This window comes from Molossus molossus, unplaced genomic scaffold (genome assembly GCF_014108415.1).
Source record: "Molossus molossus isolate mMolMol1 unplaced genomic scaffold, mMolMol1.p scaffold_m16_p_14, whole genome shotgun sequence".
In the NCBI taxonomy this organism is placed as follows: Eukaryota; Metazoa; Chordata; class Mammalia; order Chiroptera; family Molossidae; genus Molossus; species Molossus molossus.
In genome coordinates this window covers 6,723,936-6,745,579 of record NW_023425349.1, presented here as the reverse complement: position 1 = coordinate 6,745,579, position 21,644 = coordinate 6,723,936, and the positions used below count along the sequence as shown (strand labels likewise).

At 51.4% G+C, this 21,644-nt stretch overlaps 1 protein-coding gene across 3 annotated transcripts; it reads left to right on the top strand.

The window, feature by feature from the left end:
- The first annotated feature begins 1,382 nt into the window (after positions 1 to 1,382).
- On the top strand, positions 1,383 to 19,717 carry URM1 (ubiquitin related modifier 1). 3 transcript variants are annotated; one of them, XM_036261560.1, is made up of 6 exons: positions 1,383 to 1,432; positions 5,484 to 5,554; positions 16,123 to 16,204; positions 17,928 to 17,976; positions 18,357 to 18,417; positions 19,069 to 19,194. In XM_036261560.1, exons 1-6 carry the CDS (start codon positions 1,398 to 1,400, stop codon positions 19,086 to 19,088), a joined length of 318 nt encoding a protein of 105 aa, XP_036117453.1. In that variant the 5' UTR covers positions 1,383 to 1,397; the 3' UTR covers positions 19,089 to 19,194. The 3 variants fall into 3 exon arrangements, with proteins under 3 accessions (XP_036117453.1, XP_036117452.1, XP_036117454.1); XM_036261559.1 differs by lacking the exon at positions 18,357 to 18,417 and having other exon boundaries at positions 19,069 to 19,717; XM_036261561.1 differs by lacking the exon at positions 19,069 to 19,194 and having other exon boundaries at positions 18,357 to 18,984.
- Positions 19,718 to 21,644: the final 1,927 nt, after the last annotated feature.

Genomic DNA, 21,644 nt, shown 5'->3' with positions numbered 1-21,644 from the left:
ACTGAGGCACAGAGATGTTTAGGGACTTGCCCAAAGATACAGCTAGGAAGTAGTGGGACCTGAATATAAAGCTGGCAGTTGAACGTCAACCTTTTAACCATTACATCATTCTGCCCTTAACCAGCAGGCTATGCCACCCTACTCTACCAATGTGAGTACAATTTTGGAAGTGTTGTGGTGTAGATACCCTGAGACATCCACTTCACTCTATTTGTGCCCAGGGCTTTTGTAACAGGCTCCCTATCTCCTTCCTTGTTCCCCTCCAACCCACTCTCCACACTGCAGCCAGGAAAGGTACTTTACAACATACTTTTAATAATGTCACCCCCTCTTAAAACCTTTCAAAGGCCTCCCATTGCTCTTAGAATAGAGATTGGAATTCTTACCTGGCTCACAAGGAATGCTTTGTTCCCTGCCCACCTTTCTAGCCTCATCTTTTACCACGTCCTCTCTTCCCCAATTTGCACCTCCAGGTCTTGGTGATGGAGCATGTTCTCCCACCCACAGCCTTTACACCTGTTCTCCACGCTGAAATGCTCCCAGGGGTTTCCCTCCCCTGACACTGACCTAGTTAATTCTATTCAGGCTTTTGAGCTCAGCTCAAGTCCAGTCCATCCCGTTTTCTCTTGGAAAGAGTATCAGGGGCGGGAATTGAACCGGGTAGGACCGGAGGGGAATCCGCGACCAGGCTGACTCACCGCTGAGTCACACCGGCGGGGCGAGCCCGGTTTCTTTTTAAGCTCCAACAACTTTGGGTCACTTCTTTCCGTTTGAGCTTTTATATTTATTAGTAAGGCTGGTATGTTTATTTGATCAGAGTCAGTTTCCCCCACTAGACTGAGAATGCCCTAAGGCAGGAACCTTGTCCATCCCGTTCACCACGGTACCCACCAAGACGCCTGGCCCACAGAGGACGTGCAATACCTATCTGTAGGATGAGTTAAATCCAACTCGACAGCGAAGGAGGTGGTTGGTTAGCGAGTCGATAGCTCAGGAGAGAGATTTCTGGGCTGGAAATAAAGATTTGGGGTCATTGACTCAGAAGGGTGCAGGGGCTCGCCCAACCGGTGTGCGGACTGGGGAGATCTGTAACGAATCCGAGATAAACAGTAACGTGACTCACAGTCACTGCGCAAAGATGCCGCGCCCCGCCTCGCGGTGGCTCTTGCAGCTCGTTGCCCGCCCTGGCGCTCTGAGCCTGGTCCCTAAAACACAGAGACCAACTCAAAAGACCCCCGCGGCGCCCGGGACTTCTCTCCTCCACCCTCTCCGCGCCTTTGTCCAATAGCTGAGGAGGACAGCCCTCTGGGGACCGCCTCTTCCGGCCTCGGCGACCGGAAGTGGGACGCGAGCGCCGGAAGTTGAAGGGAGTTTCCTGCGACTTCAGCTTCCTCAACATGGCAGCGCCCTTGTCAGTGGAGGTGGAGTTCGGGTGAGTCACAGAGTTGGGGGCGCCGTGGGGATGGATTGAAGTCTTCGGGCCCGGAATTCCTCTCCCTCTACCTTAGGGCCTGTCATGACCGAATCTCCGAGGTCCCGGGCGCCTTCTTTGAGTTACGCCATCCGCCTCGGAGGGTCTGAGAGGGTTGGTCTCCTTTGGCGACGAGGCCGTAAGTCCGGGAATAGAGGCGCACACTCGGGTGTGGAGGTGCGCTCCCTGCACTCCTTGATGCCCTGTGCCCTGCAGGACTCAAAGGCATGATGGTTAGCAGGCGATCTCCCTACCTTTTTTTGTCAGTCCCGTTTTGGACCAGGCCCCTGTGTCTGTCACCTGCTCTCCTAGAACCGAGAAGGACTATCCTTCACCCCTGCATTCTTTCCTTTGGCAGCAAGCAAGTCCACTTACACGGTTGCTGAAGCCTTGTCTCTTGTGGGATGTGTGGTCAACACGAGACTCCTTTCTTCTCTTTCACAAGATTTGGGGGTATTAAACAGACCTGAGCGAGACCCTTTTAGAACATCGAGTAAATTTGCTGAGTGCCTTCTGCAGTCAGGTGGAGATGTGGAGATTAAATAGCACAATGGAGGAGACTAACCCTGACAGTACAGTCTGTACAGATGACAAGTGCAGGAATTGGAGCACACATACCAATACCTGAAGAAGCACAGATCAGGAAAGATGTCTCCTCAAGCCACTATTTCCTATCCCTTGCATATGATTTCAGAGCTGAGAGAAACGGCAGAGTTTAGAAGGAAAAGAAACTGAGACCCTAAGAGATGGGTGGTTTAATTTCAAGAGCCACGTGGAAGCTGAGTCCGTGTGTGTGAAGATAAGCCAAGGCTTATGTAAAAGGGAAAGTCAGGAATGGGAATCTAAAATCTGTCCCTAAATGCCTTTTCTGACATTGGATGCCCTCAGTTTCTTTCATGCTTTCCCTTCATTGGGTAGTTCATTCACTAGTCATTTATTGAGTGCCTACCATGTGCCAGGCAGTGAGCCAGACACTGAGAATACAAAGATAAATAGAACACTCTCCATGTTCTCCAGTGTTCAGCGTTTCTGTTCCTTAGAAGGAGATAGTCTCATGAATGTTAAGTGCATTTTAATTGATGATACTGCCTGGCCCCATGGATCCAATTAGAATCATACTGATTTGGACTCCTGACTGTTTTGCTACACTGACCCTTGGCCCAGACTCCCTATAGCCTAGAGAGTCTGAAGCACCCCTGCTGCTTTGACAGGCCTCAGCAGAACTGAAAATGGAAAAACTGCAGACTGCCACTGTTAAGTTTATCTACCGCCAACTTAACCTTCAAATCTTACTGAGTCAGACATTGTATTTGATCATCAGAAATGTCTTCTGTCTGCCAGCAGTAGGGAATTCATGTGAGGAAGATATGGTCTTTGCCCTTCAGAGCTTACAGACCAGTTTAATTACCCCTTTTCTGGCCTGACCATCTCTAGTCTCAGTTTCTCTTACCCCCAGGAGCAACAGTGAGTCCCAGCAAGGCAGGAGAGCATTTCTTTACCTTTTTACCCACCTCCTAACACCTCCATCCACCACCACAATGTCCCATGAGAATCACAGCTTCTCAGGAAAGCAAGAATGCCCAAGATGCATACCAAACTCAGATCCTTTCTCTCTTTGTTCTCTTCTCAATGCATGTTTTTGTTCCTGGCCTTTCTTTCATTTCCCACATCTGTTAGCAGACTCCCTTCACCCTTCATTCTGATCCTGAGCAGATTTGCAAAGAAGCTGCCTTGCCCATTATTCTCTCCCTTTCATCCCTGAGTGCCACCCTGATCCTTGATTCTGGGTGAGGACTTGGGCTCTTCCCCCTGAGCAGAGGTCCTCCCAGCCCCACCAGCTCTGATGGACTCCCCAGAAGACCATTCATACCTTTCTCACTCTTATCAGTGATCAGTTCTGCCATCCTTTGTCTTGCCTTCTGAACTGTCCCTAGCAGAGCATTTTCTCAGGTCACACAGGATTCAAAGTATGTAGTACAGATGTGCTTTGTTCCTGCGGTGCAGATGTGAGAATCCCTTCTCCTGTTCTCTTTTTCTCCTTCCTGAGGCTAGGAGCTATTGGCAAAGGGATGGGATGCCACTGAAGTTAGAGAAGAAGTAGGAAAAATGGGCATTTTTACTCATGGCAACTTGGGTGCCTACTTTGTGTCAGGCCCTGTTTTAGGCAGAACTTGAATTCCAACAGGTAGAGGGCAAGTAAATAAAATTTTTAAAATGTAAGATAAGAAGATGGTAAACTAGAAAAAGTGCAGGCAATTTTAGGAATGTCTATACTAGTTACTGGTACCGAGAAACATTCCCACCAAGAATTGGGGAATGGAGGGAAGATGAGGTGTCTTAAGTTGTAATTCCTCAGTTGACTTTGAAGAGCAGTCTCTGTCAGACATAAAAGAGTCCGGCTTTGGTTCTCTTCTGGAGCCAAAACAGGACCCTTGCTTGCCTCTCTGCATCACTCCAGAGACTGGGCATACATGTTATTTCCCTCTAGATGTGCTGACAGCAGAAACCCCTCACTTGGTGAGCTAGTGAACCCAATGGTGACAGGTCACTCTCTGAGCCAGGTCACTCTGTGGTTCTCCCTTCATCCATTTGTAAAGGGAAAAACAACCTCAGCCTCTGAGCCTGGCACCACCAGGTTTGGCCATTCTTGATTGTTTGCCTGGGACCCAGTGCCTCTAGCTCCCACCCCTTTTCTCTGACCCCCAACTTCTGAGCCCCTTGCCTGTGACCCTCCCCCACCCCAGCTGCTGCATGTGCCAACCCCCACCCAAGAGAGAAGGAGACTCTTGGAAGGGGATAAATGGAGGCTCTGTGCAGGCTTGCAGCTGAAATGGCCCTGCGCGCGGCCACAGATGGGCCTCCTCTCCCCCTCCACATTTCTGCATCAACAAAGCATGACCTTGTTTGGATGACAGTCGCCCCATGTTTCCCCCATGACAATGCTTGCCTTGCCTTTGCCTCCCAGTAGAACGTCTCAGGACATCTCTGTTCTCTGAAATTGGGAAAGGGTGGTGGGGTGGGAAGCCTCGCATCCGTCAAAAGTTCGTTAAGGCCTTATCAGTTAAGATCTATGGGAAGTCTGAGATGGAATCAGGAGACCCAGAGGGAGAAGCAATGTGGGGCACTGAGAGAGCCCTGGTGTCCACATCCTAAGTCTCAGCTTCTAGACTTGTCTCCAAACATCTCTGCTGAACCAACCTTCCCTTGTCCAAAATTGAACCAAACTCGGCCCTCAAGGGGCTTTCTGACCTTTGGGAAATCTTGTTTTTTTTTCTCTTTCAAGACTGCTGGGCTAAGCACAAACCAGTTAGAATTCAAAGCCTAGTTCAACCACTGCCTCTGTGAACTTAGACAAGTCACTTAACTTCTTCAGGCCTCTGCTTCTCCATCGGATAGAGTTAATAATGTCTGCCTGCCTCTCTCCTTCCCTGGGATGCCCTGACTATGAAATGAGATGAAGAATGGTCTTGTAAATTGCTTAGCCTGGTAGAATCTCTTACCCTCTAGCACTGTGGTCTGCCCACCAGGCCAGCAGTGGTTGGCACAGTGGGGACATTTCAAACTCTTACCTGGCCAGAGAAAACCGCTCAACACATACAGAATCTTGAGCATGACTCATGGTGGCTTCTCAACATTTTTATTGATGGAAAGACTAAGGCTTGAGAACATGGGGTCACATGCCCAAGGTCGGGGTGTCAGGCAGAGGTGGATGCTGGCCTCTATCTTGAGGACAATAGCACCAAACCTGAACCTGCTAAGCTGCCTCTTTAGAAAGCAGAGTAAAAACAAGAGTCTGCACATTTGGATACTTGATTATTGGTAAAAGTGATTTTTATCCTTCTTTACCACATCAGGAAGTTATATTTGAGAGTCAGTCACTGGTACTCGAGGTGTTCTTGAACCTTGGATCTCTGCATCTCTTGGGCTTCTCATGCCATCCCCCTCTTCATTTTCAGTCTCAGCGTGGTCTTTACAGGAGCTTACCTGGCTCTCTTTCTCTGGCCCTCTGCAGAGGTGGTGCGGAGCTCCTGTTCGACGGTGTAAAGAAACATCAGGTCACCTTGCCTGGACAAGAGGAGCCCTGTGAGTATGGGCTGTCTGAGCCCCTCTCTGGGGTACACTGGGCAGGAGTCTACAGGGTTCACTCAACCTCGTTCAAGTGGGAATGGATCAAGAGGGAGGGAGGAAGAGAGATCACCAGAGTACCCTTCCTTTATCCTCTCTGAAACCTTCAACTTTGCAGGAGGGTGATGGCATACCTTAGTCTCTATGAATGCAAATTCTGTATTTAGACAGACTTAAGTGTGAATCCCCTTAGAACCTTAGGCCAATGACCTCACCTCTCTTAGTTTTAGTGTTCTTATCTGTGAAATGGGCATGATCATCCCTATCTCTTAGGGTTGCTAAAAGGAGCATCTCCATTAATTATTTTGAAATTTAAAAATATTTTTATTTATTGATTTTAGAGAGAGAGAGAAACATCCATTTGTTGTTTCACTTATTTATGCATTCATTGGTCGCTTCTTGTACGTGCCCTGACCAGGAATCCAACCTGCAACTTGGCATATTGAGACAACACTAACCAACTGAGCTACTGGGCCAAGGCTAAAGGAGTATTTCTTTCTTTCTTTCTCTTTTTTAATCCTCACTCAAGGATACTTTTTTATCTTCAGATAGAGTGGGAGGAGGTAGGAGAGAGAGAAACATAGATGTGAGAGAGACACATTGACTGATTGCCTCCTGCACGACCCCAATCAGGGCCAGGGACCAAACTGCAACCAAGGTATGTGCCTTGACCGGAATTGAACCTGCAACTCTTTGTCCTTGGGCCGATGCTCTAACCACTGTGCAAAACCAGCCAGGGCTATTTCTATTATTTTCAAATGGCAGCAGAGAAATGTTCTCATGAAGGTGGTAATCTTCACCGAGAATGGAACAATGCCCTGGGCTCATGTTATGGTAAGAGGATTTAGATGAGAAGAAAATATTTAGTCAAAATGGAGGTTGGAGGTGGGAGGTTGACTAAGAGACGGTGGGCTTTTATTTTTTATTTTTTTCTTTATTGATTTTAGAGAGGGAGAAAGGGTGAGGGGGAGAGATAAAGAAACATTGATGAGCCCTGGCCGTTTTGGCTCTGCAGTTAGAGCGTCAGCCCGTGGTCCAGAGAGACCCGGGTTTGATTCCCACTAAGGGCACCTACCTCAGTTGCAGTTTGTCCCTGGCCTCGGTTGGGTTCGTGTGGGTGGCAGCCAGTCAATGTGTCTCTCTCACATCAATGTTTCTCTCTCTCTTCCTCTCTCCCTTCCTCCAGCTCTATCTGAAGATGAATGCAAAAATGCCCTCAGGTGAGGATAAAAAAAAGAAAAGAAACGTTGATGAGAGAGAACATCGATTGGCTGCCTCCCGCATACCCCCCACTGGGGATTGAACCCTTAACCTGAGCTTGTGCCCTGACCGGGAATCAAACCGGCAACCTCTTGGGGCATGGGTCAATGCTCAACCACTGGCCGGGCGAGACATGGGCTTTTAAATTTGTCCATTCAAATACTTGTTCATTTTTTGGTTAATCCTCACTCAAGGATATTTTTCCATTTTTAGATAGAGTGGAAAGGACAGGGTGGGAAGGTGAGAGAGAGAGACATGGACTTGACAGAGACACATCAATGCGAGAGAGACACATCGATTTGCTGCCTCCCATACAACCCCAGCTGGATCAGAACTGCAACCCAGGTACATGCCTTGACCAGAATTGAACCCAAGACCCTTCCATCTACATGCCGACACACTAACTGCTGAGCCAAACTGGCCAGTGCTGTTTATCTTTTTTAACAAACACACTGAGCACTTCCTGTGTAGAAACCATGTACCAGGCACTGGGGAGACAGCCATGAATGAGAGCCAGTCCCTGCCTTCAAACTGGGGGGTTTGAAGAGGTCCAGCTGGGTAAATATCAGTGTAGCCTGGAGGCAGGGGCAGTATCACCCCTGTGGGTGTGCACTACATTCCTTGCCGTGGATCCTAGCCAGAGAAGAAGGCTCGGGACCCTCGGGAGCCCCTCTCACCTAGGGCTGAGATGCTTCGGGGAGAAGAGGAAATCAGTCATGAGGAGGCAGGAGAATGAGGCTCCTGGAGATGAGCAGGAGAAAATGGTCATTGATGTTTGACAGAATTCTTTTGGAACTGGACACGCATCTGCCAGGAATCAAACAGTTATTGTCCAAATTCACTGGTTGCCAAGGCTGTCTCCAATCCTCCTTCGGGTCAGAGAGCAGTGGCACAGGGTAGGTCAGTGTGCCACATTCAGAGGGTAGGGGACACTCACCAAGGAACAGGGCACTGTCCCCCTTCAGCTGGTGGCGGGCATGAGACGGGTTAAATGTCAGGATTGTGGGATTGTGTGTGTCCTCAGTGGGGGGAGAACCGGGGTGATAAGGATGACTATTTCTTAGTTTGACAGATGACCATGCAGCCTTGGAAGGGGACAAGAACCCTCAGAGGAAGCCTCAAAGATTCAGCCTTAAAGACCTGGCTGGGCCCTGGCCAGTTTGGCTCAGCGGTTAGAGCGTCGGCCTGCGGTCCAGAGAGACCCGGGTTCGGTTCCCGCTAAGGGCACGTACCTCTGTTGCAGTTTGTCCCCGGCCCTGGTTGGTTGTGCGGGTGGCGACCACTCGATGTGTCCCTTTCACATCGATGTTTCTCTCTCTCTCTCTCTCTTCCTCTCTCTCCCTCCCACTCTACCTGAACAAAAAATGGAAAAATGTCCTCGGGTAAGGATGATAAAAAAAAAAAAAAAAGACCTGGCTGGGAGGTGATTTAAATATCACAAATTATGATTTATTTCCCCCTGCAAGTTTAATAATTCAAACCTTTTTCGTTCAGTCATTGGCTGAATGTTCACCAAATGCCAGATATGGGAGTCAGTACTTTATTCTTTCCTGTAGTTGGCATGTTTTGTTTTTAGTGCCTTCTTGCCTTAATGGAGCTTGCAGTGAGGTGGGAGTGGAGCCAGGCAGTAAATATGTGAACACATACATGTATAACTGTACATGTGGTTGACACTGGGATGAGAACAAAGGGTGCTTTGAATTAGACGACAGGTGGTCAGTGTAGGTTCCTTTTTTTTAAAAAAAATATGTTTTTATTGATTTTTTTTTTAAGGCAAAGAAGGGACAGAGAGAAAAACATCGATGTGAGAGAGAAACATTGATTGGCTGCCTCCTGCACACCCCTCATGGGATTGAGCCCACAACGCAGGCATGTGCCCTGATCAGGAATAGAACTGGAACCTCTCAGTCCATGGGACGATGCTCAGTCCACTGAGCCACACTGGCTGGGCAGGGAAGGCCTCTTTATTTATTTATTTTTGTTTTATTTTTTCTTTATTGATTTTAGAGAGAGATAGAAACATTAATGAGAGAGAACATGAATTGGCCGCCTCCTGCCTGCCCCCCACTGGGAATTTGGCCCAGCACAACTTGGGCATGTGCTCTGACCAGGAATCAAAATGGCGACCTTTTGGTGCATGGGTCGACGCTCAGCGGTTAGAGCGTTGGCCTGTGGTCCAGAGAGACCCAGGTTCGGTCCCTGCTAAGGGCACGTACCTCGGTTGCAGTTTGTCCCCAACTCGTGCGGGTGGCAACCACTTGATGTGTCCCTTTCACATTGATATTTCTCTCTCTCCCTCCCTCCCACTCTATCTGAACAAAAAAATGGAAAAATGTCCTCGGGTGAGGATTACAAAAAAAAAAAGAAAGTGACCTGGCCCTGGCCCTGGCCGGGTTTGCTCAGCGGTTAGAGCATCCGCCTGCGGACCGGAGTGTCCCGGGTTCAGATCCCGCTAAGAGCACATATTTCGGTTGCAATTTGTCACTGGTCTTGGTTGGGCTCATGTGGGTGGCAACTGCTCGATGTGTCTCTCTCAAATCACTGTTTCTTTTCCTCCATCTCTCCCTCCCGCTCTATCTGAAGATGAATGCAAAAATGTTCTTAGGTGAGGATAAAAAAATAAATAAAATGAAGAGGTGACCTGGAGGCTATGTCCTGGAGGATGAAAGGAGCCAGCCCAATAAATTGGTGGAACAGCAGAGGTGCCTGGGGCCTGCTCCAAGCAAAGAGATAGCACTTGTGAAGACCTCCTGGTGAAAGGCCTCAGGGTGGTCAAGGAACTGAAAGAAGTCCAGTGTCCTAAGGGGCACAGGCTGAGCTTGGTACAGTAGGCAAAGCTCCAATTGGTTGTGCAAATAAGTGTCAGATTCCTAGGTGGTAGCTATCGTTATTCCATTTTAAAAAGTGAAAACCTAAACTCAGGTGTCAAGGGTCTTACTCCAAGTCATCCAGTTATTTAAATGGCAGAGCTGGGATTCAGAACTAGATTTCAGGGTCTTCAGGTTGTTGCATGGTACCACTAACCTGTCATCATTTATCCTAAGAAGCCCCCCTGAATCACATAACATCGCATACCTGCATTGTGCTTTCAAGTTTGTACACTTTCATTCATTTGTATTGATGCTTTCAGCAGTTACTTATTTTGATTGTCATAATGACCCCAGTAGGTATTATTTTTCATTAAGCAAACCAAACTGAGAGAGAAAGAAAGAGAAGAAGGGAGTGACTTGTCCAGAGGTACTCAAGTAAGGAGAGTGGCCTAACCAGGTTTTTGTCCCTCATCATCCATCTGCTGCTTCCAGGGTGGTGGGGGCCTAGCCTCCCCTCTCTGGGATGAAAGAAAAAGAAGCAGGGGAGGAAAGCTGAAATGGCCCCTTTGCCCAGTCTTTGGGCCCTTGGCTGGAAAGCTGAAATGGCCCCTTTGCCCAGTCTTTGGGCCCTTGGCTGGAAAGCTGAAATGGCCCCTTTGCCCAGTCTTTGGGCCCTTGGCTGTGACTCTACCTCTGGTTCACAATTTTGCCCTGCTGTGCCCAGAGGCTTGAGTCACATCGCAGCCACAGAGCTGGTTGGCAGCTGCCAGGCCTTACCCTGGCACACAGCAGCCCAACAGTTGCCATTGGGAGAGTCTTACTCTTCCCCCAAGCCTGTGCCCAGATCTGTCGTCTGGCAGCCTTCCCAGCCCAGGGGCTGCCACTTGGCCAAGTAGGTCCAGGAGACTCCAGCAGAGAAAATAGCAACCATAAGATTATGGATTGTGACAAGTGTTACAAACAAGGGAACTCCAGGGCCCTGGGTCTTGGGCCAGGGGACAGCTTCCAACCCGGCCAATTTGGGGAAGAGGATGGGCAAGGCCAAAGAGGGTAAGACTGTAAGAGAGGAGTCCTGGCATTGCACAATAGCAGGTTAGTAATTTCTCTGAGCCTCTGTTTTCTCATCTGTAAAATGGGAAGTTGGGCTGGATTTCATCTTCATTGATTTGGTTGTCTATTTGACAGCTACAGTTTGGAAATGCTGTTTTCAGATCAAGTATAGTTCCGGGAAGCAGGGCGTGCTGATCCAGGGAGAAGTTGTTCTTGTAGGGGGAACATCTTAATAGCCTTTTCCGTGGAACAGGTCATCTCCTTGATTGGCTGGGATTGGTAGGCACCCGCCAGCTTTGAGCATTGTGGCTGCTGGGGGCTGGCTTTTAAGCTTCAAGGATCCCTTCAACTCAAGGCTTGTAGCCCATGCGTGGTTGGTCAGTAGCCTGGAGCAAACCCCAAACGTTGCTGGACAGACTGCCTCAGCATGGGTCTTATCTGCCCTGTTCTCCAGGAGGAAGTGTGTATGCCTCACCTTTCCATGCCCCTCTCTCTGCCTTTGGCCTGCCATTGTGTTAAAGGGTAGCTGACAGGGGAGGGCAGGAGTTGGAGGGAGCTCCCTGATACTTTAAACTGCTTATTATGCATTTCACAACCTCTCTGGGGCCAGCTGTTCCTTTCTTTGCTCTGGGGCCTGTTTGCTGATCCCCTCCCGCCATCCTCTCTCCCTCCCACCCCTCCCAGTCCCTGTGCAAAATTGCTTTTGAAAAGATCCACTTTCTGCTTAATTAAACAATGAGGAGCGTCCCTTCGCACATCTGTAAACCTCCTTCTGAGGCCAGTTTAGCCCACAAACTGCTCCATTCTTACCCCCATTCACTTGTAAATGGACCCTCTGATGTTCCCTCTACCCTCTCTTCTCTTTTATTCCCCCCATCCCAGCTCTTTCTTCTCCCTTTACAGCTAAAGCCTGGGGTAGCCTCCCAGAAGAGCCTTGTCTTGAAGCCTAGTAGACTTGGTGGGGACAGGAGTGGTTTAACCTATGGAAGAGAAGACTCAGGGGATCTGGGATCCATCTCCCAAATCTGCAGGGCAGGCTTGGGGAAGAGGGGACACATTTGTTAGTGTAGTCTCCATGGGCCAACCAGGCTCGGTGGGAATGACAGGAAGATAGATATCTGGTTGGGAAAAAAGCTCTCCCTGGAGCGTTCAAAGAGAGGCTGGATGAGGGTCTGTTGCAGCCAGGATTCAATATTGGGTAAGACCTTCAGGTTGTTCGCTTTCAGCCTGAGAAGCTAGGATTGACGCTGTTGGAGGGCCCTGCCACAGTGGGTAGCCGGTGTTCCCAGGCAAGGACAAGTCCACTGGAGTGAGGGATTCTGGTGGAAGCTTTTATAGATGCTCTATAAGGGGCATGCATGGTGCCCTGTTGCCAGCAGCTTTTAGGAGGTTCTGGCACCCCAGAGGTAAGGACTCCTAAGTCGCTGGATAAATGTACCTTTGTCCTGTATGTTTGATGCTGTGTCAGGCCTGCTGCTAGCATACCTGAATCCTCACAGCAGCGTTTTGGTAGTTGGATTATTATCCTATTTGTCAGAGGATGACCTTGAGACTTAGGGAGATGAAGTGACTTCTGATCCAAGGCCTTTGAGCACACAGTTCCTGGCTGCAGAAACCAAACCCTTAACCATTCTGCCAGAGCAGCAAGCAGCTCCCAAGGCTTCCAGCACTGGAAACCTTGTATTAGGGTGCTCCTCTCCCTCCTGTGGGTCTGTGTGCCCAGGGGCAGTCTGGCCTCTAGCACCCACGGCCTCGGGATGGTTCCTTCCAGCTGGATTGTCCTGGCAGCATCGTAGGAGCCTGAACATCTAAAATGGAGAGAGAGCCAGTGTCTGGGCCCCATCACCACTCTCTCAATCTCTCTCCGACTTCTGATGGAAAAGTAGCGAATCCGCCCTGGCCAGGTGGTTCAGTGGGTTGCAGTGTCATCCTGAACACCAAAAGTTGCAGGTTTGATTCTTGGTCAAGGTACATAACACAGGTTGTAGGTTCAATCACCGGTCAGGGCCCGTCCTGGAGGCGACTGATTGATGTTTCTCTCTCACATTTATGTCTGTCTCTCTCTCTGTCTCTGTCTCTTCTCTCTCTCTTCCTCTCTCAAAATCAATAAAAACATATCCTTGGGTAAGGATTTTTTAAAAAAAGAAAGGTAGTGAATCCTACAAAAAAAACCCAGCCAGTCCCAGCACTGTCTGATTAATGGTTGACTGTACCCCACTCTCCAAAGCGGTCTGAGCATATCCCCAGGGTGCTAGGCCCCTGGGCAGAGAGTGTGGAAGCTCAGGACATCAAGAGAGGGCAAAAGGTACAGGTTATTTTGAATCATAGAAGAATTATAGCATATATGCCAGGCACAGCGCCAGGAGCTTTACATGAATCATCTTATTTGATCCTCACATAGCCCTATGAGACGTTCTTACCATCCCTATTTTGCAAAGAAGGGAGCCGAGGCTCTGGAATTCCTTACCCAAGGTCATATAGCTAGGAAGTGGAGTTGAGGGCTGTGTGTGAGGCTCTGTGCTGTATGCTGTGGCCGGTGCGGGGTTCTCAGAGCACACTCAAGTGCTGGGGACGCTGTATATTTGAACTGGGTCTTGATACGTATGTCAAGGCTGAGAAACATTCAGCACAGCCCCTGGCAGTGTAGGCTCTGCGCGCTCGCCCTCTTAGAGCCTAGATTTGATGAATACCCCTGCGGGGGGCACAGTGAGGTCTCTTTCAGGACAGGCCCCTTCTCAAGGCCCACATGTGCCTTGTAGGATCTGGCCCCTGGCTACTGCTCATGCCTATCTTGCCTTCTCTGTTCTGTTACCTTGAACCTGCCAATTCCCTTCTGCCTCAGGTCTTCCCATGTTCTTCCTTCTGCTTGGAATGCTCCCTCATCCTACCCTACTCATCCTTCTGGCCTCTGCTTTGATGTTAACATTCTGAGAAAAGCTTTTCCCAATTGTACACAAAGGAGGTAGCATTTATCACAACTGATTCAGTAAGTAATGTCTGGCTTCTCTTTGGGCCTGTCAGCTCCATGAGGGTAGGCTCTGTCTTTCTTGCTCACCATCATATCCCTGTCACCTGGCACATAGTAGTTGCTCGGTAAATATTTATCTTGCGAATGATTCATGGGATCCCAAGAGGAAAGCCACCCTCTGTAGCAGTGGAAAGGCAGGAGGACACGGGGAAGTGAGTGAGATTCCCCAGAGCCATTCTCAAGCCACCAGCCCCTGACTCTGCTTAACCCTTCCTCCTCCCCTGGGTGCCTTTGGAAGCCGACCATCTGGCTTGGAGGCCATTTGCATATTGTCTGGGCCTCAGCAAGCCTAGCAGGATGTCCCAGGGGGTGTGTTTTGAGGCTAGTCCTAGTGGCCCTTGCAGCCTGCCATGAGTCCCATCTCTCCCCACCCCCAAATCCAGGCATGGGGGAACAATAAGGATGGTGATGTGGTGGCCTCACCATGGTAACAGGTTATCAAGAATGTGGGCAGGCCTGGGGGGTGCAGAGGAGGGAGGGAATGACCTCAGCAAAGAGGAGCATCATGATAAATGAGCCAGCACCCGCAGCAGACTCACCGCCCAGCCCACCCCTCTGGGACTCCATGATGGTGCCATCACTCTGATGACCCCGACATGACCACTAGCCACCCCACCCCCAGCCTATCCAAAGTGAAATAGAAGTCCCCCCTCCCTTTACACAACTGGGTCTGGTTCTATACAGGACAGCCAGGGCTGGTGGCCCCCAGGCCAGGCACTACCCAGTCCCTCTTGGTGCCTCTGCGCACATAGGCAGAACCCTGCCTGCCAGGGCTGGCTGATGGATGTGTCAGACTCCGGCGGCTCTATCGAGCGGCCACAAGATGTATGGGCTGGCGGCCCCTTAGACAGTGCTGAGATGGAGACCGAGGGGAAACCTCTGAAACCCAGCCTCGGGGAGGAGCACAGCCAGGACTTCTCCTGGACAGCAGCTAGTTGGAGGCAACAGTCTCTGTCCCCTGCCCACTCCAGGAACCACGGGGACTCCGACCTGCTTTGTTTAAAAGTAGGAATTAGCCCTGGACAGTTTGGCTCAGGGCTTGAGCGTTGGCCTGTGAGCCACAGAGTCCCGGGTTCGGTTCCTGCTAGGGGCACGTCAAAAAAATAAATAAATAAATAAAAGTAGGAATTAAAATGGAAAGGGGGCAGTCTCAGCCCACGAACACTCTGTCTGTGGATACTTTGTCCATCGCTCTTCTGGAGCACAATCCAGGGAAGTTGGTATGGAGCAGAGTGAGCCCGTCTATCCAGGGTGTAGCCTGCTGCCTTCCAGGAGGTGTTATTCAGGCCATTGAAAGTGCCTTACAACCCTGCCCAAGGCTGGTCCTGTGTGTGTGACACGCTTCTGGGCCAAGACGGGAAGAGCTTCCTTGCCCAGGCAGCCTTTCCCTCACCGACATGCCAGGACTCAAACTCTGGGCAGAGAAACCAAGGCACTGCCTGGGCTTTTCTCCAGCTTAGCCTGAGACACTGACTCAGGACGGGGGTGGCCAGCCCCAAGCCGCCTGCTGGCTTCTCAGACTAGTGGTCTCCCTGGGGTCTTCAGTCCAGGAGTTGTCTCAGAGGAGGGTCTCCTGCAGCCACAGGAGGCGGTCTGTTTGAGGAGTTTATAGAGCCAGGTTTCAGTGTGCTGTGGCCTGGGACCCTGCTCCTAGGAAATGAGAGGTGATCTTGGGAACAGGTGGCCCTGAACCTCTACATGATGTGCAAAGAGCTAGGTGGCTGTCCCACAACCACAGAGCAGCAGATATCAGTGTCCAGGGGAGCAGGAGAGGCCCTCCGACCCTGAACCTCTTGCCTCTTCAGGGTACCTGCCCACAGCCCTGGGTGGGGAGGGCTCTGTGAAGGGGGGTTGTGGGGCAGTGATTTGTCAGCTCTCTGGCTGGTGAAGGATCCTTCTTTCCCTCTGCCGGAGGAAATTAACTGATGGTATCAGCTCAGCAATTGTTTTTCTTCCCTCACAAAGGGAAATATATGCAGACCCTCCTAGAGCAAAGCAGGATCCTCCCCCTCTGGGACTGGCCAGAGAGAGAAAGGTGGAGGGGCTCTTCAGGGCCCTCAGCCTGTCTGTGGCTATTCCAGACCGGTTTCCAGGGGTTGGGGATGGGGGTCTGTCTCCCTCCCATCCCCTTCTCCCCGTTTCCTCTTCAAGCCTTCAGTAGTGCTAGGTAACACTTTCTCTGAAGACCTTCCTGGCAGGTCACTGGCCTCTGCTAACCCACATCTACACCTTGGAAATCCACAAGTTCAGGGCCATGACAGCCTGGCCTAAAAGCGGTCCTCTGAGCTCATGTTCACTTCCTTCTGGTGCAGGCAAGACTCTGGGCATCAGGATTAATTTGGGTTTAACAGTAGTTTGTTCTGTGCCTTCCTCTCCAGGGGACATCCGGAACCTCCTTGTCTGGATCAAGAAGAACTTGCTAAAAGAGCGGCCAGAGCTGTTCATCCAGGGAGACAGTGTGTGAGTCCCTTTCTTCCCTTCCTGGAGGAGGGTGGGCAGAGGGAAGGAGGTGCAAGCCCCTCCCTTCATGTTCAGCCACAGCCTTCTCCATGTCCTGTCTCCCGTATCACCCCCTGATCTCCGGGAAAAGCTTTCCTTTTTCTTGTTTCTACACTGGATCATTGGGAATTTTATAAATGCCCAGGTCAGGAGACTGGTAAATTTCTCAAGAAACTTGGGTTCCTCCTTCTGGTTGCCATGAACTTGCTGTGGAACCTTAGACAAGTTTCTTCACCTCTCTGGGCCTCAGCTACACTCTCTGTTCAAAAGCACTGAGGAAAAGATGCTGCCCGAGATCCCTTTCATTCTGTGACAATCTAGAACTTGCTGCGATGATGGAAGTGTTCTATGTCTGTGCTGTCCAGTATGGGAGCTGCTGGCACACGAGCCTATCGAGCCCTGGAAATGTGGCTAGTGTGAATGAGGAACTAAATGTTCAGTTTATTCCATGGTAATTTAAATCCCCACCCACCCCCTGGTAATTTAAATTTAAAGACAGCTAATAGATACCATATTGGACAGCAGAGGTCTAGGATTCCAGGGAATGACTGTGCACATGTGCGCGTGCGCGCGCACACACACACACACACACACACTTGTGCTCACTAGAGACACCCCTATCATCAGCCCAAAGCTTCTGTACCTGCCCCAGGCCCAGCTCAGCCTCCTAGGCAAGGAGCCAGGTTCCAGGGGCAAGAAGTCATTTTACTTCTACAGCAAGACCAACCTAAGGTGTAAAAGCTGTGGGCAAGGTCACTTGTGGGACTCATTCATCTGCCCTGAAACAGGTCACCAGCAGGTCCTGGGGGTTAAGGCTGCCATCCAGCCCCTGGCTCAGGTCATGGACCAGCGGTCATGGAGGCCACCCCCAAGGATAGCAGTGCTCCTTGGGCCACTGCTAGCAGGAGCCAGGCTAAGGTACCTGTTCAAATGTCAGCCTACCCTGCCTTACACCAGGTCGGGCTGCCCTTGGGCTTTCAGGTGCTCAGAGTCACTGTTGGCCTCCCCTGGTTCAGATGAGCTGAGATAGACCCCTGGGAAAACGTGCTGCGACCAGTGGGTACCACCACAGGCTCGGGCAAGCAAGTACTTCACTCGTCATCCCAGTTCATGCTCACACAGGCCTCTGGGGAAGGCACTGCAGTCATTTGCCCCATGACACTCAGAGAAACAGGGACCTGCCTGAGGTCTGTAAGGTGGCATTAGAATTCCCATATGGCCCCAAAGCCACGACTATCTCACCATGTTTTCTTTTTTTTTTTTATCCTCACCCAAGGACATTTTTTTTTTATATTTTGTTCAGATAGAGTGGAAGGGAGAGAGAGAGAGAGAGAGAAACATCGATGTGAAAGGGACACATCGAGTGGTTGCCACCCACACAACCCAACCAGGGCCAGGGACAAACTGCAACCGAGGTACATGCCCTTAGCGGGAACCGAACCCGGGTCTCTCAGAACCGCAGGCCGATGCTCTAACCGCTGAGCCAAACCGGCCAGGGCTCACCATGTTTTCTTTAAAGACTCAGACTGTCACCTCTACTTCCTGGGAGATTTTTAACTGGAACTTCAGCAGGAGAGGCTCCCACTGTACTCTCCTGCAGCCCAAATGTCTAAGCCTCTCTACCCTTGCCACCGGCTGCCCCCTGCCCTCTGCTCCCCGCTACTCACCATCATCTTTCCCACAGGCGGCCAGGAATTCTGGTGCTGATTAACGATGCCGACTGGGAACTGCTGGTCAGTACCTCGGGGACACCCCCCTCCCAGCCCCTCCCCTCACTGCTTTAGTAGGAAAGCCTTGGGCCTTTTGTGAGGCCCAAATAGGGTGACTGAAGAATCCTCTGTCCCGCTTTAGCCTCCAGACTGGGGCTACTCAAGTCTCCAGCCCCGAGAAAAGAAGAAAAGGGTAGCTGGGGAAAGGGGTGAGCTGTCCTCCATCCTGGACATTTACAAGTTCAAGTACAGGGTACTTGGTTTTATGGTAGATTCTGTCTTCCCAAAGCAGCCAGATGCACCTCCTCCACCCCCGCTTCCTACCCCTGCCCCAGCGCTCCTGACACCTGGGGAGAAACTGGGAAAATGGCCCTGATGGTCTCCTCATTTCTCTTCTGGACCAGGGTGAGCTGGACTACCAGCTTCAGGACCAGGACAGCGTCCTCTTCATATCCACGCTGCACGGTGGCTAAGGATCCCTGTCTGTGCCTGGCCCCCCCTGGGGTGGGGAGAAGAGAACAGTTAGATAGCCCTTTGGGCCCTGCTTCCAGATCTCCCCGTCTCCCTTGGCTGCTTTCTTCCCTGCTCTGTCCCCTGAGCTCCCTCCAGGCAGGGAAAAGAGGCCAGGTGCTAAAATGAGCCTTTCACAGGCACGTGAGCAGGGAAGGCAGGCGCCTGAGCCCAGCACTCCCTCTCCCAGCAGCTGAAGTGGGGGAGGGTGCCCCTCTGGTTTGTCAAGAGTAGAGGGGGTTCTGGGGCCAGGTGACCCAGCTGCCTTCCACTCCTATGTCTCAATCTAAACACTGAGTGACCACTGACAAGACACTCCAGCTCCAGGTCACAGTGTCTTCGTGAGGAAGATGAATGGTCCTGAATAGCTGATAGGAGGCCCCTCCCTTCTCAAACATTGGAAGAGTCCCCGCCTCAGTTTATCCATCTGGACAGCAGAGGGCTCTGCCTGTCCCCCACTGATATCGTTATGGAACCCCAGCTGGGGTCCCCTATTCAGTGCTGACCCCCTCCCCCCACCCACCCAGCAGCTGCTCTTCCAACCACACCCCTCCTCCTGCTCCCCCCATCCCCAGCCCTTGACCCTGGCTGGCCTCCCCTCCATAGGCCACCAGATGGGCTCCTGAGACCCTCCCCCAGCAAAAGGCTGCCTGCAGCTCATTCTGGAGAAGAGGAAGTAGGCTTAACCTTGGACTGGCAAATAGAAGCCTGGGAGAGTCGGCGTGCCTCAGTTTCCTCCTCAACAAGAACTGAATAATTACAGTGTCTGAAAACGGGACTGATACTAATGGTCACAAGTGTAGGCTTTATCTCCCTTCCCACCTCCTGCAAGAAGCAGGATGGGGGCAGGCAGCACCTGGTAGGCAGGGTGGTTCACCCCTCCTCCCTCCATGCCTTCTGGAAGTCTTGGGGCCTCAGTGCCTGCAACAGCTGGCCTTGGGCAAATAAAAGACTAGGTTGTTTACTAGCCTTGCCTGGAGCTTTATCCTTAGAAACCAATGGCACCCTGCATCCCCTTAGCCATGATCTGGTCCAACCTCTCTGCCTCCGCCCAGGGCTTTCAGAGCTCTTCACCCAAAAGGGGGGAAGGGTTGAAACCCAGACTACCCAGCCTGTCTTGGAGGGGGTAATCTGGCAGAGTGTCTGGAGAAAGGGATGGCAGAGCCAGTCTCTGCTGACCAGTCTGGGTCCCAGGAAACACTTCCTCACATGTCTGTCCGAGGCCGGGCTTTGTCCCACCAGCTGCAGCCAGCAGCCCCAGAACCCAGAATGGGGGTGGCATAGATAAGATTGCTGAGCCCCTCCTTCCCATGACCTGGAGAAAAGCTTTGTTTGCTGGAGGGAGACCTCAAAAAAAAAAAAAAAAAAATTAGGGCATTAACATCATCCTGCCCAAAACATTGCTTTTCACTAAATGTCAATAATTTAAGGTGGAATTTCTCTCACTCTATGAGGATGAAATGCCAGTTGGTTGTCCCAGCAGTGTGCTGGGTGTGTGCTCTCATCAATCTCAAAGCATAAAGGACCCATGACCCCCTGGCTAGTGAGCTCGCCAGCACTCTGCAGGTGGAGGCCCTCTGAAACCTGTGTGGGTGGAAGCAGCCATGCTCCGGTTATTGATAGGAGTTAATCTGGGTGCAAATTAAGGCCAGTGTTGGGATCCAAAGTGCTGTCTAGAGAGGCTGTTTGACCAGCCCACACTAGGTGCTGAGGTCAGGGTGTCCATGTTAGGGAACAGAGCAAGGGACTTGAAATGGCCCCGTGCAGCCTCACTTTAGAGGATCAGCCTGTCCCCCCTGATCCCTGTAACCTGGACATCTCTCCCTGCCTCCAGCCCTGCTGGAGTAGCCAGTTGTCCCATCCAGGGTTCCAAGTCCTGTGAATCTGGGCGAAAGGGTTCCTTTTTCACCTGCACTGGGGCAAGGGGGATATGGGATATTCCTTTCTCCACTGCACACCCAATGAATGCTGAGCAGTGGGGCAGAAAGATGCGCTGGGAAAACCATGTTCTCCGAGGCAGCAAGGGATACCAGTGCCTAACCAGGGTCCATAGCATTTTGGGTCATTTTCAGCCCAAAGTCTGAGAGGGTTCAGGGACAGGTGACCTGACCTCAGCCTCAGCAGTGTCCAACTGCCTTTTCCCCCCAGACATTTCCTGACCCCTGCTTGTGAGGAAATAAACGAATAAGCCCCACTATCTCCGAAGATTTGTCTTTAATGAAAAGGATTCGTTTATCCAGGTTCGGTTTCCAAAGCTCAAGCAGTTGCCCAGCTGGAGCGCATCATTCCCCACTCTTCTCCGCCTCCAGCAGCGGCTGGAGGAGGCTCAGCCCATCCACCTCTCTGGAGGGGCTGGCGGGAGGGGTCAGTTTATTGGGAATGTAGGGGTCAGTTTAGACTTCTTTATATTGGAGGTATTGGGGGGGTAGGTGAAAACCAAATCAAAACGAGTTGGCGAGCGCATTCTGCCGGCATCTTCTTTTGCTCCCGACTTCCTGCGCCTGGCCCGAGGGCGGGCTCCCAGGACCACATTGGGCCCCACTGTTGCTTCGTTCAGGCCGAAATTTGAAAAAAGGGGGAACGACGCAATCGACTGGAGGACCCCCTCAGCCAGGACTGGTCACCCGCACAGAAGGAGAAGGAGGACGACTATGAGGATGGCGGCGCTGGCAGCAGGACCAGGCGTCCCTCCTTTGCCGACCGAGCCGGCCGCAATCCTGGCGCTGGAGCTAGCCAGCCGCCGCTCCGAGAGGGGGGTCTCACCCTCCAGAGCTCTGTCCCTGCGGCTCCCGCCCCTGTTGCGCCTGGAGCTCAGCCACAGATGTCCAGCCACAATTCTCGGTTGGCCGCAGACTCGTACAAGAATTGCGTTTGGACAATCAGTGGCGAAGCCCCTGAGTTCAGGGCCCCGGTCTCCTGCGGGGTTCCGCTTCGCTCCTTAAAAGCAAGGACCAGGAGATCGCCGGAGCTGCTCATCCGACTACCTCGCAGATGCTCAGCAATCACAGCCCATACCGCGGTAAGGTGGACGAGCAAACACGCGGATCCCGGCCCTGCTTGGGGAATCCCCATCGCCCCTGGCATGTGTCTCCTTACATCGTGGCCCAGGGTCTCTGGAGTGGCCCATGTTGGGTCTCTGCACCACCCCAGGTTGGGGGAATCTCCAACATCGGCCCGGGGAA

Bases quoted from the DNA above. Each gene is read 5' to 3' on its own strand.
- URM1 (XM_036261559.1), top strand. From the start codon at position 1,398: ATGGCAGCGCCCTTGTCAGTGGAGGTGGAGTTCGG. The intron at 5,555-16,122 runs GTGAGTATGGGC...CTTCCTCTCCAG, and splicing joins GCCTGGACAAGAGGAGCCCT to GGGACATCCGGAACCTCCTT. The intron at 16,205-17,927 runs GTGAGTCCCTTT...TCTTTCCCACAG, and splicing joins TTCATCCAGGGAGACAGTGT to GCGGCCAGGAATTCTGGTGC.